At 38.7% G+C, this 16,713-nt stretch overlaps 1 protein-coding gene across 1 annotated transcript; it reads right to left on the bottom strand.

Annotated features, from left to right (window-relative positions):
* Window positions 1–12,694: 12,694 nt before the first annotated feature.
* Window positions 12,695–15,499, bottom strand: LOC112431417 (uncharacterized). Its single transcript, XM_076884043.1, has 5 exons — window positions 15,423–15,499; window positions 14,456–14,602; window positions 13,873–14,047; window positions 13,563–13,728; window positions 12,695–13,410 (listed from the first exon to the last, which is right to left on the bottom strand). The coding sequence occupies exons 2-4, from the start codon at window positions 14,508–14,510 to the stop codon at window positions 13,563–13,565; spliced, it is 396 nt and encodes a 131-aa protein (XP_076740158.1). The 5' UTR covers window positions 14,511–14,602; window positions 15,423–15,499; the 3' UTR covers window positions 12,695–13,410.
* Between the last annotated feature and the right edge of the window lie 1,214 nt (window positions 15,500–16,713).

The following is a 16,713-nucleotide window of genomic DNA, read 5'->3' as shown; positions in this document are numbered from 1 at the left end:
ACAAACTCCAAAACACATGCAAACTCCAAAACACTTGCAAACTCCAAAACACTTGCAAACTCCAAAACACTTGCAAAATCCAAAACACTTGCAAACTCCAAAACACTTGCAAACTCCAAAACACATGCAAACTCCAAAACACTTGCAAAATCCAAAACACTTGCAAAATCCAAAACACTTGCAAAATCCAAAACACATGCAAACCCCAAAACACATGCAAATTACAAAACACAACGGAAGTGCTCCAGGACGCTAGGGGCAGTGTTGAGCTCGATTTGCAAAATAAACGGCAAGTTTGTTGCAAACACATGGGCTGTATGGGACGGTCTAGTCTCCGTTGCGCTTCCCAGGTTGCCTAGCAACCATGATACTACCCGCTGGAAACGTGTCATACAACTTTGTTTGACAGAAATGAAGGAGAACATATTTTGTTCATTTGTTTGTTTGTTTCTACAAGAGCTTTGTGTGATTTGATAAGTATCTGAGGCTGAGACCACAGGACTGTAAAACATGATTTTTGAGCTTCATTTCTGTACTGAACAGTCATTTAAGATTAGTTAGTAAATAACAATTAGCTAATGTTGTTCATGAGACTAAAGTCATATCACTTTGGTAATGTAAATATAATATGGCCAATATTATAGTTATTATATTAATCATTATTAGCTATTACAGCAGTGAACATGAACTCTGTGTCAAATACTGAGCCTCAGTACAGATTCAAGTTGCAGTTATTTATATGTCTTATCACCTTAAATCTTCACTCAAAGACAAGTATCTTTGACAGTGCATATATAGGTGTATCATATATATGAGACAAATGTTGTTCCTTCAGTGTGTTGGCATTACTAAATTTGGCTCATTGCTTACATATATTTATAAAAAGAAAATGTACGAGCTGTGATAACTGTTTCTGATAAAATGAAGAGTAGACTGATATATTGAATATTCCTTCATTGGGTGAGAAAATCAGACCATGTCATAACTGCTTTAAGTCATACAGAATAGATATCAGAGCCTTAAACAGGCTGACTTCTGCTAAATGGGTCAAACTGGGCAGAAAGTATCCGAACACATAACATCCTTATAGAATATGATGTAACACTATAGATCAGCTTACCTCAGAATATATAAAGCATATAAACAATTACAGCAATATGATGCAACAAACACAGAAGTGCTACTAATCCAAAATACTCAAAGCTTCATAGAACTGAAACAAACATTTATTTTTAGCTCCATTCTGCTGCTGATACATACTTTAGGTTTCTGAATATTAAACTTGTTTCTGCCTTTCATAGTGTGTAACTTGAAGGCCGTGAGTACTTTCTCCCACACTGAAAACACTGGAATGATAAAATTATTTGAACAGGACAGGACAGACAATTAGTTATGTTAAACTTTTCCTAGCAGTCCTTCAAAAACAGGGAACAGTCTGTCTATTCTCTCCATCTGTCAGCTGCTGCTGGCTCTTCCTCCTCCTCTTCCACACAAACTGCTGAGTTTGTCCTGGTGGATCATCAGGGGTGCAAAGCCTCACAGATGATGGTAAATGGTAAATGGCCTGCATTTGTATAGCGCTTTTCTAGTCCATAGGACCCCAAAGCGCTTTACACTACATTCAGTCATTCACCCATTCACACACACATTCACACACTGGCGATAGCAAGCTACATTGTAGCCACAGCCACCCTGGGGCGCACTGACAGAGGCGAGGCTGCCGGACACTGGCGCCACCAGGCCCTCTGACCACCACCAGTAGGCAAACATGGGGTTAGTATCTTGCCCAAGGACATTTGGCATGCAGCCAGGAGGCAGCCTGGGATCGAACCACCGCCCTTCTGATTAGTGGCTGACCTGCTCTGCCACCTGAGCTACAGCCACCCGTGGTTGCAGTAGCTGGGTCCCTCAGTCTGTCCTCACTCTGGACACGTGCAGTTGTCACACATGGAAATCAAATGTGTGATAAGCTGCAGGATTCAAACACAAGTGTAACTTATAAATGAATGTTCATACTTTTATTACACAATCAGAGAGAAAGAAAAAGAGAGAGAGTGCAGGACAGACAGACAGGTGACAGTCTCAGGTGTACACACTAGAGATGGCACGATACCACTTTTTTATGTCCGATACCGATACCGATATCATAAATTTGGATATCTGCCGATACCGATATGAATCCGATATAGTGTTTTTTAATCAACAAAACTGTTTTTTAAATATCTTGCTGCATTTTGTATAAGTTCATACTCAAGTTTAAAACAACAACTACACTAAAGCTATTCTGTTATACCTGTATCCAAAAAAAATATTTCATAGTTCAGCAATACTGATCAATCTAATAAACTTAAACCTACACCATCCTCCCTATTCTGGTATTTTAAAGAGTACTTAGCATATATATTAAGCAACCTAACTAATAGGGTTCCAACTCCCAGCAACAACAAAAATAAATAAATAAAAAATAGGGAACCACCCCTCACGCTCCACCTCATGATGCTTAATCGACGTAATCAACCTTAATTTGATGCAGTGTGGGAAAAAAAATGCACAGAAATCAATTATTTTTCAAGAAATATTAAATAGATTCAACATCTTTCTTCAACAAAATTGCAGACTGCACAGATGGTACCTTCACAAAGGAAAAAGTACTATAGCTTACTAGGGTATATATATATATATATTAGACTTAATAGTTACTATATACAGTAATGGACTTCTATTCATTTTGCATCAAATTAAAACTTTGGCTGTCAGATAATTATTTATTAAAAGCTAGACATTTTAAATGAGAATAAGAAAGAAAAGTATGTCTTTGTGCCCCCTTTTCCCTGTTAATGCCCTATCGGCCCCCCTGGCTAAACTTTGCTAGATCCGCCCCTGCACAGTTACCAGCCGTCAGCTACGTAGAAAAAGATCCTCGAGTAGAAAGTAATAATAAATAAATTCTAACAACAGCTGATCAAGCTTAAACGTGCTGCTGTTGTTCAGCCGCTGGTTTCCTCTTTCTGGTGCAAAGTGGGCCAAAAGCAAACAAGAGAGACGTACTCCCGACAGAAAAGCCAATCAGCTGATCGTTAAGCAGTTTCATGATTGAAGTAGCAGCAAGAAGAGGCAGTCGTTTGTTAAGCTTAACGCAGGAATGCTTTACAAACATTCAGAGATGGACTTACACACTTGCTTTACTTCTCTCGGGGATAACTTTGTCAGAGATGAAATGCCGGGTTGCTAGCGAAGCTCCACATGCTATCCAGACCACCGACAGGTCCCGCATGCCACAGCCGCTCTATCACGTGATGCATACTGCTCCGACGTGCTAACGTTCTGAGGTGAGTTACGGCGTGTTGCAAGTTTTGTGAGGTGCTTTCGTGATATTTAATGGATCGGATTACATTTTTTATTTTTCTCCGATATCCGATCCAGTAATTTAGGTCAGTATCGGACCGATACCGATACGTAATATCGGATCGGTCCATCTCTAGTACACACTGCTACAAAACAGCACAAAAGAAGGAGGATTGTGTTATTACGAAACAAGAAGAGTTCCCAGATGGTACAGTGGACACATGTGTGACTCCTGTGATTAAAGCATCTTTCTTTCAGCTTAACGAGTGAACCGTCAGCTCATTCAAACACACGTTAAAGTCCGTTTGGCTCGACACCACCGAACAGAGGCAGCAATATAACATAGCTAACATTAACAGTGCAGTGGATCCTGCTTATGCTGTGATATTCAGGACTGCAAACCGAGCAGCATCATATGGAGCGCCAGGACTGCCATAATGAATTAATTAAATACACCATTAAATAATTATTTAAATGTGGCAATAATTAATTAAAATTGGAATTAATTAATTAAATAAATAGTTATGACACATGTAATTAATTAATTATTGACACATTTAATTAATTATTGATACATTTAATTAATTAATTATTGACACAATTAATAATAAATAATTAATAAACTCAGGGGGCGGGGTTAACGCTGCCCATGCAGCTTCTCTAACATTTGATTGGTTGCCGTGCAAAGTAAGTCAAAACAGGTCGATCCTAGATAATCGATTGCTTGTGTAGACTTGGGGCAGCCAGGTATCCCAGAATGCAGATCAAATCACAGGCAGCAATGGTGGTGGTGTAGTTTTAAAATACCCCGTTTTTCTGTCACCAACTACACTTTTAACAGTGTTTTAGCCGCGAATGTCGCGCCGTATGTCTGGTCAGGTTGTCAACATAGAACATGTTTGCAAAAGTGCTCAGATGTTTTCAGAGATTTCACTAGCTCTGCTAACAATTAGCATGCAGAGTGCACCCAGGGGGTTACGTTAACCGGTTTGTTTACATATTCCACTCTCCGTGTTCCACATGTTGCATTCGCAGATTCTCATTTTCACCGAACGATCGTCTCTTTCCGCCTGGTCTTGTGTCTCTGTGCTTCTGTAACATAAAGAACGAGCTGACATTTTTCTCACGAAACCAGCGATCAGCTCAACAGACCCTCATCTGCATCCTCCTCCTCATCTGTCAGCTGTTTAACACCTGCTGCTAATTCAAGAAACACGCCTACGTTACCTGGTGATAGTCACAGTTTAACTGGGCAGCCGGTGCTCGATATAAAGCAATGTCAGCGCATTTTTCTGCACAAGATCAATAAATATAGTGTTTTCCCCGAGCGCAGAGCTGCTGGAGCTTGTTTCCTTACAGAGCACTTTATAGGCGAACCAGCTTCATCAGCGGCTGATGTCCAATCACCGGCACACAGCTTTGAAACCTCACCTTAGTTTTAGCTCTCAGTGGTTAATCGCTGGACTTCATTCACTCAGGTTCTGTCTGTCGGGTCACATTTACTTCGCTGTTTTATTTACAACTGAGCAAATCGGTTTGGCTGAGGTTAAAGTTACGTTTCATAACTGCATAGTTTCACAGACGTTTAATGGTTCACTGGCACATGTGTTAGACTGAACTATTCGCTTTTCTTTATCTGGTGTGTTTTGGATTTAACAGTTACGGTTGCCCCTAGAGACAATGCACGTACAAACTCCAAAACACTTGCAAACTCCAAAACACTTGCAAACTCCAAAACACATGCAAACCCCAAAACACTTGCAAACCCCAAAACACATGCAAACTCCAAAACACAACGGAAGTGCTCCAGGACGCTAGGGGCAGTGTTGAGCTTTTGTTACCTAATAACTACACAAGCCAGGAAGTACCAATGACCGGATTTGGGCTGTATCCCAATTCAGGGTCTGCAGCCTTAAAGCCCGCATTTTAAGGCCGATTACGTCACAGCGACACGACGGAGGCTCTCCCAATTCAAAGGCTGCTCGAAATGCGGTCCTCAAATGCGTCCTTAATTTCCCTGAATTTTAAGGATGGGTCGGTGTAGCCTTCATGGCCCAACATATCCGAGATTTGTGGTGTGGTGTGGATAATTTTGCCGAAAAAACGGCGGAAGCGGAGCCGCCGAAGAGTAAACTTTCAGAAGTAAGTACTGAATATTATGTCACATATTTATGCGCAAATGTTTTTATATTGAAGAACATTAAAACATTACTGTTGGTCACATGTCAGGAAAGTTATGTGACATTAGCGATGTTTGTACTAACTTGGTTTTAAAGCCTTTACTTAAAAATATACGCCGTTCAATAGTTGACTTTAATCTTACAGAGAATGTGATGAATTTATGGATAATTAAAGTCAGTCATATATCCACAAACACAACAAGCTGAAAGTCAGTGATGCTATGGAGCGCCAGGACTGCCATAATGAATTAATTAAATACACCATTAAATAATTAATTAAATGTGGCAATAATTAATTAAAATTGGAATTAATTAAATAAATGTAATTAATTAATTATTGACACATTTAATTAATTATTGATATATTTAATTAATTATTTAATGATATATTTATTTATTTCATTTTGGCATCTCTCATCATGAAATAATTTTATCTGTCAGCCTCACCCATCAAACTCAGGGGGCGGGGTTAACGCTGATCGAGTCAAAACCATTGCTTTGGCCTGGTGGCCATTGTTTCTAGCACACAACAACCGGCATGTGGAAGCTAACAGAACTGAACTTTGAAAAACCCTGTTTGTGTGTCACCAAATACCGTTTTAATATTTTTTAGCCGAGAATGTAGTGGTTTAATCTTCATGTGTCTGGTCGGTTTGTCAAGATACAGCCTCTTTACAAAAGTGCTTCGATGATTTCGGAGATGTCTGCCCAGTCTCACGGCAAAGCGTGGGATAGACCCGCTCGCCTCGCAAGCAATCCCACCGACAAAGCGCAGGCCCCGGTACACAGCTGTAGTAACCCCCGCTGACTTCTTGTACTGAGGTTATATTTATCGGTGTTTTATTTCCTCATGTTCTTATGTGTCCTACATGTTTCAGTCGCCAATTCTGAATTATAACTAACATTAAAAACATGTTTAAGGAGGAGAGACAGCAAATAAATCTGTTTAACATCTGATCTTTGGGTTTTTGTTCAGTAATCAGCGTGACCTGTGTATAAACGCATAAAAGAGATAACGTTGGTGTTTCTGTCATGTAGTAACTGCTGGCTTTAACTGTACAAAGGTTGTTCGACACTATGAAACACATACAGACTTCATGATGTTCGGCTAATATTTTTATAGTGAATATTAATCATGAGGGTAAACGGCCCTGTACACCACGGAGCGAGGTCAGCATATCCACGATATCCTCAGCTCCATGAGTTAACACAGAGTTTCCCAGCTGACTATCTAACTGCCAACTATTCCAGAGACGTGAAAATATACAGCATAAAGAAAAGTGTAAGAGACCCAGCAGCAGATTAGAATAACAGTTATACATTTAATAAATCACCAAATGAATCCAAGAACCGAGCAAACCTGTTCCGACAATTTGAGTTTGTATTCCCTCTGCACAGCTGCAGACTCGCTGCTGTTTAAATGTTTGAAAAGGAAGATTAGATATAAACAAACGTCAAACATAGACTCAGTCTGCCTTCACATTTGATATGAGGCCAGCACGTATAGTGGCTGTGTCCTGTTTTAAGATCATATACAGTGGGGCAAAAAAGTATTTAGTCAGCCACCGATTGTGCAAGTTCCCCACTTAAAATGATGACAGAGGTCAGTAATTTGCACCAGAGGTACACGTCAACTGTGAGAGACAGAATGTGAAAAAAAAATCCATGAATCCACATGGTAGGATTTGTAAAGAATTTATTCGTAAATCAGGGTGGAAAATAAGTATTTGGTCAATAACAAAAATACAACTCAATACTTTGTAACATAACCTTTGTTGGCAATAACAGAGGTCAAACGTTTACTATAGGTCTTTACCAGGTTTGCACACACAGTAGCTGGTATTTTGGCCCATTCCTCCATGCAGATCTTCTCGAGAGCAGTGATGTTTTGGGGCTGTCGCCGAGCAGCACGGACTTTCAACTCCCGCCACAGATTTTCTATGGGGTTGAGGTCTGGAGACTGGCTAGGCCACTCCAGGACTTTCAAATGCTTCTTACGGAGCCACTCCTTTGTTGCCCGGGCGGTGTGTTTTGGATCATTGTCATGTTGGAAGACCCAGCCTCGTTTCATCTTCAAAGTTCTCACTGATGGAAGGAGGTTTTGGCTCAAAATCTCACGATACATGGCCCCATTCATTCTGTCCTTAACACGGATCAGTCGTCCTGTCCCCTTGGCAGAAAAACAGCCCCATAGCATGATGTTTCCACCCCCATGCTTCACAGTAGGTATGGTGTTCTTGGGATGCAACTCAGTATTCTTCTTCCTCCAAACACGACGAGTTGAGTTTATACCAAAAAGTTCTACTTTGGTTTCATCTGACCACATGACATTCTCCCAATCCTCTGCTGTATCATCCATGTGCTCTCTGGCAAACTTCAGACGGGCCTGGACATGCACTGGCTTCAGCAGCGGAACACGTCTGGCACTGCGGGATTTGATTCCCTGCCGTTGTAGTGTGTTACTGATGGTGACCTTTGTTACTTTGGTCCCAGCTCTCTGCAGGTCATTCACCAGGTCCCCCCGTGTGGTTCTGGGATCTTTGCTCACCGTTCTCATGATCATTTTGACCCCACGGGATGAGATCTTGCGTGGAGCCCCAGATCGTGGGAGATTATCTGTGGTCTTGTATGTCTTCCATTTTCTGATGATTGCTCCCACAGTTGATTTCTTCACACCAAGCTGCTTGCCTATTGTAGATTCACTCTTCCCAGTCTGGTGCAGGTCTACAATACTTTTCCTGGTGTCCTTCGAAAGCTCTTTGGTCTTGGCCATGGCGGAGTTTGGAGTCTGACTGTTTGAGGCTGTGGACAGGTGTCTTTTATACAGATGATGAGTTCAAACAGGTGCCATTCATACAGGTAACGAGTGGGGGACAGAAAAGCTTCTTACAGAAGACATTACAGGTCTGTGAGAGCCAGAGATTTTCCTTGTTTGAGGTGACCAAATACTTATTTTCCACCCTGATTTACGAATGAATTCTTTACAAATCCTACCATATGAATTCATGGATTTTTTTTTCACATTCTGTCTCTCACAGTTGAAGTGTACCTCTGGTGCAAATTACTGACCTCTGTCATCATTTTAAGTGGGGGAACTTGCACAATCGGTGGCTGACTAAATACTTTTTTGCCCCACTGTATGTAAAATTGTTGTCTGACCTCCGTCGATCCAGCCGCTCAGAGTCCGTGGTTACCATGGTTACTGCATAAGCAGCTATAATGTTAACAGCTGGCACTGAGGAAACCTACCGGCAGCATGGGTGTTTATGTTTGTCATTGCAAAAGAACTGTCTGAATGGTTAACTGAAGTTAGCTTGGATAAATTATAGTTAAGGAGTATCACAGATAATGCCTACGTGAGCTGTGCGACTGTTCACCACACTGAAATCAGCAGGCTATTACTGAAATACACGTGCTATATCATAAACTATGATATAAATAGGGAGGTCCTATTAACATGTTTAGTTTTAAAGGACACCTTCCTGCCTTTAGTCTCCTTCATGAGCAGTATTAGTTTTCTTCTAACATCCAGAAGTCTGAACGATGTGTTTCATAGTTTGTAACAAGCCTTGACAGGTAAACATAACATGACCGAAAAAGCAAAAAAAAAAAGAGAGAGAGAGAGAGTGTTGACATAAGAAGAGAAAATGCTCTCAATTATGGAGACAGGCAAATGGTTCATTTATGTTTGATGTGTGTTTATTCCTCCCTAAATATCGTCGGTGAAGTTTGCCATGCACGTCAGATTTTCCTGCGCATTTTTTATGCCTCTGCCAACAGAGAGAGAAAAAAAATCACATTCTAACAGACAGCTGGTGCTTAGAATACAGTTGAATAACTATTAAAAAACAGTTGATATAATATTTCTGTCCAGGTTGCAGACTTTATGATGAACATGCTGTTGCAAACCCTGCTCCTCTCGGTGGAAATGCGCCTTCTCTTTCCTCTTTGTATAAAAACATTTTAAAAGTCAGTTTAATCTCAAAATTCACTGTTTACGGTGGCCCCTAGAGACAAGGCACATACAAACTTCAAATCACGTACGAACTCTGAAGCATACAAACTCCAAAACACGTACAAACTCCGAAGCACGTAAAAACTCAGAAGCACATAAAAACTCAAAACACGTACAAAAGACAACAGAAGTGCTCCAGGATGCTAGGTGCAGTGTTGAGGTTTTGTTATCTTGTGGCTACACAAGCCAGCAAGTACCAACGACCGGATTTGGTGTGTGGTAGTAACAGGTAAATGAACTTTTTTTTTTTAATTATTTGAATATATATGAGTGCCTGTGTATAATTACACAAACAATACACACATGCTTTCAATTGTGTAATTTAAGTGATCTAGTAGCTCTGCTTTGGAAGTTCAGTTCATGCTAGAAATGTGTTTTGGAGTTTGTACGTGTTTTGTCTCTAGGGGCCACCGCATATATTTATATATAAACATATATAAATAAAATCACTTTTTTTAACGTTAGTAATTCCTTTTGTGCATAATTTTATATTATTGTTAATAATAAATTAATTAAAGCAACAAAACAACCTGAAGAGCTCTTTTTAGTGAGCTGAACCGAAAGAGCTAGTGATGTTCGATTCGTGAACGAATCGTTCAATACTCGAGAATCACTTTACTGACTCGTGAATCATGATTCACAAGCCCAACTGACTCACTGACTCATCCCTGTTGCTGTTAGCAAACTAATTCCATTAGTAGAAATATATCTAGCTTATAATTAAAATTGTGGGGGGGAAACAACAGCCAGTTTCGTAACAAAAGCATTTCTGCTCTGAACTGGAAGAAAAAACCCTGAGTAGAAGCTCACATCAAGAAAATAGCTCCTCGGTTCAGAGTAGCATCGCGCTGCTAACATGCTAACAACACATTTGAGCTACTCACCCCCTCGCTTCCTGTGCTGAATCATAAGCGAATAACTCAAGACTCGCTCACCCCTCCCTCCTGTGCTGAATCAAAGAGCGAGCGAACGAATCACTCACTCACCCCCTCCCTCCTGGCTCACAGCTTCTTCTTCTTCTTGGTTGGCCACCAATGTTAAGGCGCATTACCGCCCCCTGCCTCACAGCGCAGTGGACATTTAGATGAGAAAATATATATTTGACACACTTAAGGAAAATACTAATACAATACAAATAAACAAAATAAATGTTTATTAAGCAATTTGATAGGAAGTTGCTTAATTTTAGAAATGTTTTTGCTCTTTTTTCTCTATAAAATCATTCATCTTAGCAGTGGGATTTACATGAAAAGGGAAACAAATTAAGTTTGAGTGAAAATGTAAAATTTTTGCACTCTCTGGTCAACTGACTCAGTGAATCAAATGACTAAAAAATCCGATTCACTTTGGTGAGGGACTCATTAACACTCGATTCAGTAAAAAGAATCAAATTTACCATCACTAGAAAGAGCCGAATCTCTAAAAAGATCCGGAAATCCCATCACTACTACACAGTAGGGAAACCACAGAAGCAATCGCAGCAGCAGCAGCAATTATAATAATATTTTTTTTACCAGTTTATGAAAGAATTTCCAAAACCAGATTTGTGGAAAGTGGCAAAATTTCCAGTTAACTCTGTCAAACGCTGTTTCTACATCTAGAGACAATATTGTGGTTTCAGTGCTTTTACTACATTAATAGTCTATTAAATTACGTAATCTACGTATTTTTGTTTATGAGTACCTCCCTTTCATGAAACCAGTTAGCTTAGGATGTATTATTTTTGTCTTCTCTTTGAGAGAACTTTGCGGATTATTTTGAAATCTACATTAATAATGAAATATAGGGTCTTTGCCTGGTCTTAGCAGGAGACTAATGTCAGCAAAATTCATATTTGGTGGTAGTTTGTCATTTTCTGCAACATTCTGTAGAATACTGGTGCCAGAATTGTCCTGAATTCTTTACAGAATTCTGCTGGAAATCCATCTGAACCTGGAGCCTTATAATTGGGCATACTTTTCAGCGCTTCCTGAAATCACTAGATGTTAGCGGTGAATCCAGTGCAATTGCTTGACTGTCTGGTAACTTTGGAAGGGTTACATTGTCAAGAAGTGGATCAGTTTCATTTTTAGATGTGTTTATGAATATAAAGGTGAATAGAACGTTTTATACAAATCCCTAAAAATATTTTCTATTCTTTCAGGCTAATATACTGTGTGCCCAGATAAGTATTTAACATCACATAGAGTTCTTTCTTTATTTTTAACTGGTTAGGTAGAAGTCATTACCATGTTCAAAAATTTTTTACTGAGAATTGTGGGGTTTTTTTTAATGAATAATTTCATTTAATTCTAGTTTTGTTTTATGTATTTTGCTACGTATTTCCTGTTCCTAGCCGGACACGTAGGCTTCTTCTAAGGATTTTGTGTTTTTTTCAAATTCCAGACTATTTTTGTGTTCTCCTTTCTTCTTATGGAATGAGAGATAAATTTTTTTATCTATCATCACAGCTTTCCCTGCTTACCAGAGAACAGATGCCGATGTTCGAAGCAGGTCATTATAGTCTAAATGTAAAGTCTACCCCTTTAAAAAAAAAAAAAAATTAATAAATTCTTCGTCTTTGAGCAATGATGCATTAAATCTCCAGTTTTTACTTGGCGGAATGTTCTTCTTATGTATTAGTATTAAAGATACAGGAGCATGATAGCTGACAGCTGTAGGATGCATCTCAGTGTCTGAAATGTTATTCAACAGTGAGCTGCTGACTAGGAAATAAGTCCAAAGTTGAGGTCGCCCCCATGAACAAGTGAGCAATCTAGGTGTTCAGAGAGTGCAGTAAAAAAAAGTGTGGAAGAATGAGGGGTCATCAACATTATGGCCATATATACTTAAAATACATTTTTTTTTTGTTAAGTATTGATAATTTAATGATTAGAAATTTACCCTCTGGATCTATAACTGTATTGAGTACTATTTACTATGTCTAGAGTTCTAGCAGGCTGAGAACACATTAGGAAATGTAGGTGTTTTAAGTTAATTTGTAGCTGTGACAGGTCTATGAGTCTCTTGTAATAAAATGGCATCTGCCTGTAGTTTTTTAAGCTGGTTAAATATTTTTAACCTCTTTTCTCTAGAGGCAGCTCTATGCCAGCTGATGTGCACCATATCAACCGGGATGACATCTCGGGAGCCTCCTTGGATGTGTAAACAAACACTGTTAGACATTTTATTGTATTTTTACAGCAACTTACTGGCAACACTATTGCCAGTAAGTTACTGTAATTACTAATCTACAGTATCTTTACTGTTGTGATGTTTTACAGTTCAACCACTTTACTGTAAACATATATTACAGTATAACAGCTTTACTGTAAACGTGGTTTACAGTTAGAAAGACTTACCGTGATTAAGTTTTATAGTATCACTGTACTGCAAATGTGGTTTATGGTATAACACTGTAATTGTGTACAGTATAATTTGTTTAGACTGTAATTGTGTTTTACAGCATATAAAATAATATTAACATTCATATTCAATATAAGAACATTTACAAAAAACAATATAATTCAATAAAGTAGTCTCAGAATAGTGAATTAAACCAACATTTATTGTTGATATTTTTTTAACAAGAAAAACATTTTTCAACTGAATAAAAACAATGTCAATAACCAAAATAAATAGAAGCGTACATGAAAACTACACAGTCCTTCACCTTTCCGTGTCTGATTTTTTTAAGGAAAACAGTTTTTCATTCCACTAAAAACAGGACAAACCCACCAGCATGAACATTAAATAAACTATTACAATTGTAAAACAAAAATCATTTACAAAATGTAATAATTATCAGTGGGTCCCAGGAAATAGAATGTGACATGGGATTTAGATTTCCGTTACCAGGATGGTCGGGTTCAGCGTAGTCTTCATCACCACCTGTCAAAGACACATCATCAATATTCATGTTTGCTCAGGTTATTCACTTGTTCACATCTGTCTGAGATCATTCATACTGTTGTATGGATGTGTGTACAGTATGTATATAATTATCAGCTATGTAAAAGATATTATCATCTCTGTATTCTTACCTAGTTGGAAGTCCTCCATTCAAACTCAGAGAGCCGCTGGAGGAAGGTGGTGATCCGAGGGCTGATGCTTGTAACCTTCCTCTTTACGACACGACCCGTCTTGCAGCTTGTACCAAGTTTTGCAGGGCATTTTGTTCCCATGTCTGGATTGATCCTCACAAAGAACCTTTTAACGGAAAAAAGGCTGCTTTAATTTCAAAATTAAAACATACATTACAGCAATCACCTATATGTTTCTGCAACTGTAGTCAAGCTATCACATATATTTCATTCTTAAATGGTGTAAGCTTTAATGGTGTAAAGTATTTACCTCTGTATCATCTCCTGTGTGATGGACGCTGACTCCTGATACTCAAGGTTGAAAACGTAGTATGACGCAAAGAAGACAGCAAGGGTGCTGGCAAAGTCATGCATCTGCTCAGGCTCATAAAATACCTTGCCCTCCAAACTGATCATCCAGCGGCTTGCAGACATGAAATTATTCCCTAAAAACAGACAAGAGTCCAATAAGACAATGTGCTCACCCTTACAAATAAGGTTTCCACAAGAATGCTGGATAGCAGGCCTCACACTGTAAAAAAATAGAATCCACACAGTTTGCTGCTATTTCTCTTATTATTTATTATGTAATGAAAATTATGATCAATTACAGGAAAAAACTGCCTAATGTTTTGGCATTTTGGCCTGTGCTGAAATGTTAGGCTGTTTTTTCCTGTTGGTCATTGTGTATAATAAATAATAAGAGAAACAGCAGCAAACTGTGTGTATTCTATTTTTATACAATATAAAACAGACAAACCCCTGTTAAGTAAGTTGTTGTGGGTACAAATACCACAATAATTACATAGATTTTTTACAAAAATATTACAAGAGGATTGAAACTATTTACTTACCAAGCGCTATTACCCTTGGTGTGATGGGTAAGGTCATCTCTCTCTCAACAGACATCTTGGTGGAAAAAGCCTTTAAAACACAAACACTGAGGCTACATCACACTGTCAGCGCAGCCAGCAAGGGCAGGAGGACAGCAATGCACCACACTGGGCGGGAAAAGACAGAGAGACAATTGTTAATTTAATGTTGCATTTATTTAACCCTTGAAAAATATATTTACATAAGTAAATAAAAGAAAAAAAAAACACACAACCCATCTTTTCAAGAATAATTCAACTAATTGCTCTTTTGACCAACCTAACACAGACGTTACACGGTTTTCCTATGAAAAAGACCCTGGAAGACGTTGTATTAAAGGAAAAAAAACATGCTCCCCTTCCCACTTAAAAAAATAATAAATATTAAACTTAGGTTGGAGTTCCTCATGCCACCAACCTAATGTTATATTAACTTTTTAGTGTTGTGTACTGCAGCTCACACAAAATTAAATAAAGCAGGCTAACCTACATGAGCAAGCTCAAAACTGGATAAGATTGTTTTAGCAGTCTCTAAATTTCCAAAAAAAAGTTGTCTTTCTTTATTCTCATTAAATGTGTATTTTTACCTGCTGCTTTAGCTGAAGCTAAATGTCCCACTGTTAGCGTGGCTAGCTTCTCAATAGTCATAGAACAGAAGCGCAGGAGGACAATGCACCACACTCGGCGGGAAAAAGACAAAGACTGTCGTTGTGCCTGTGTTCTTCGCCCCTCCCCGTGGAAAATATATATCTAAATATATATTTAAATAAGAAAAGAAAAAAACACACACAACCTATTTTTTCCAGAATAATTCAGCTAATGTGCTATTTCGACCAAGCTAACACCGATTTTAAGCCCCCCCCCCCCCCTCCCCCCCACACACAAAAAATATATATGCTCTTAAGAATTAATAAACGAGTATGTTAGGTAGGAGAGTCCTTTGCATTACCTTATGACGTCCTGTTTGCAGTTTCCACACAGAGGTCCAACAATAACAGGTGCAAAATCTTTTGTCCTCTCGAGCATATGTAATGAAGAGTTAACAAAGTTGGACTGTCTTTCCTCTCCTGTCAATCACTGGATCACAGGTCATGTCAGTCAGGATATGGAGTGGTGGTTGGTAGAGGTAGGTGGGTGGGCGGGGCCAGCATGCATTTAGTGTGTGTTTCACTAAGTTGGGTTGACTAATTCCCAGAAGAGTTCTGTACATGTTGCACGTTCAGTAAATGAGCAATTCAGTTACTGCTCGACTGAGAAGCCTCCGCCAAATTATTACAATATTCTCCACTGACTGAAGTTCGCCTTTGGCAACGCAGTGGCAAGCACACATTTGCAGCAGCTGTGCATGTGCATACAACTGCATGCAGCAGATTAGATGATCAGAATTCTTGAACCTTACACACAGGCAAGTCCCCTAAAAAGTCAAAACCATAATACTTTCACTGGTATCATACTGACAAATGGCATAGGTTGGAGGAAAATCTGGAAATGGTTGGCAGTGAAAGAGTTAAAATGTAATGCACTATTGCAACCAACCACTGAAAGAGTAAAAATACACAAACAGTATGATGAACCATTCAAATCACATAATACAGTAGCACTACTGCTAATGTGTTAACGGTAGGTATAACTACTACCGCAATTTTAAAAAATACAGTAAGTAAATGTAAATAACCTTAATATACCCATAATGCAAAGCAAATTACAGTAATTAACTGTAGAAATGTTTTCAGGTAAGTTACTGGGCATTTTGTGGTATTTTACTGTGAAAAATACAGCAAAGGTTAACAGTGAACTTATATCTTTAAAAGAACAATATGCTGTCCTCACTAAAGTTTGTTGCAGGCAACGTAATTTCAGCTAGCTTAACATTCTTTATTCCCAGCACTTCATCCTACAAGAACAAGAAACAGGCTGCTTGTTGTGTTTGGCAGGATTTAATGATGAAAATAAATTCTCTCTCTCTCTCTCTTTTTTGTAAAACTGTACAAAGAAAAGGAATATAAAATACACAATGAAGACATGTTCCATTACACTGGGAGACTATCATTGCTCTAGTGAAAGATACATGACCACAGATGAAGCATCTGCTGAAAAAATACAAGCATCTACCAGCCTTCATATGCTTTAACTCAAAATAGTGTCAAAACTTACTAATACACATTAAATGTATAGGAACTTATGGATGAAGTCGATATTGTGCCCATATGGAAAAGATATATATAAATCTTGTAAAGTTT

The sequence above is a fragment of the Maylandia zebra genome, linkage group LG5 (assembly GCF_041146795.1).
Source record: "Maylandia zebra isolate NMK-2024a linkage group LG5, Mzebra_GT3a, whole genome shotgun sequence".
In the NCBI taxonomy this organism is placed as follows: Eukaryota; Metazoa; Chordata; class Actinopteri; order Cichliformes; family Cichlidae; genus Maylandia; species Maylandia zebra.
This window is presented reverse-complemented; position numbering and strand designations above follow the sequence as displayed.

Bases quoted from the DNA above. Each gene is read 5' to 3' on its own strand.
- LOC112431417 (XM_076884043.1), bottom strand. From the start codon at position 14,510: ATGTCTGTTGAGAGAGAGATGACCTTACCCATCACACCAAGGGTAATA. The intron at 14,048-14,455 runs GTAAGTAAATAG...GTCTGTTTTTAG, and splicing joins ACCAAGGGTAATAGCGCTTG to GGAATAATTTCATGTCTGCA. The intron at 13,729-13,872 runs GTAAATACTTTA...TTCCGTTAAAAG, and splicing joins ACACAGGAGATGATACAGAG to GTTCTTTGTGAGGATCAATC.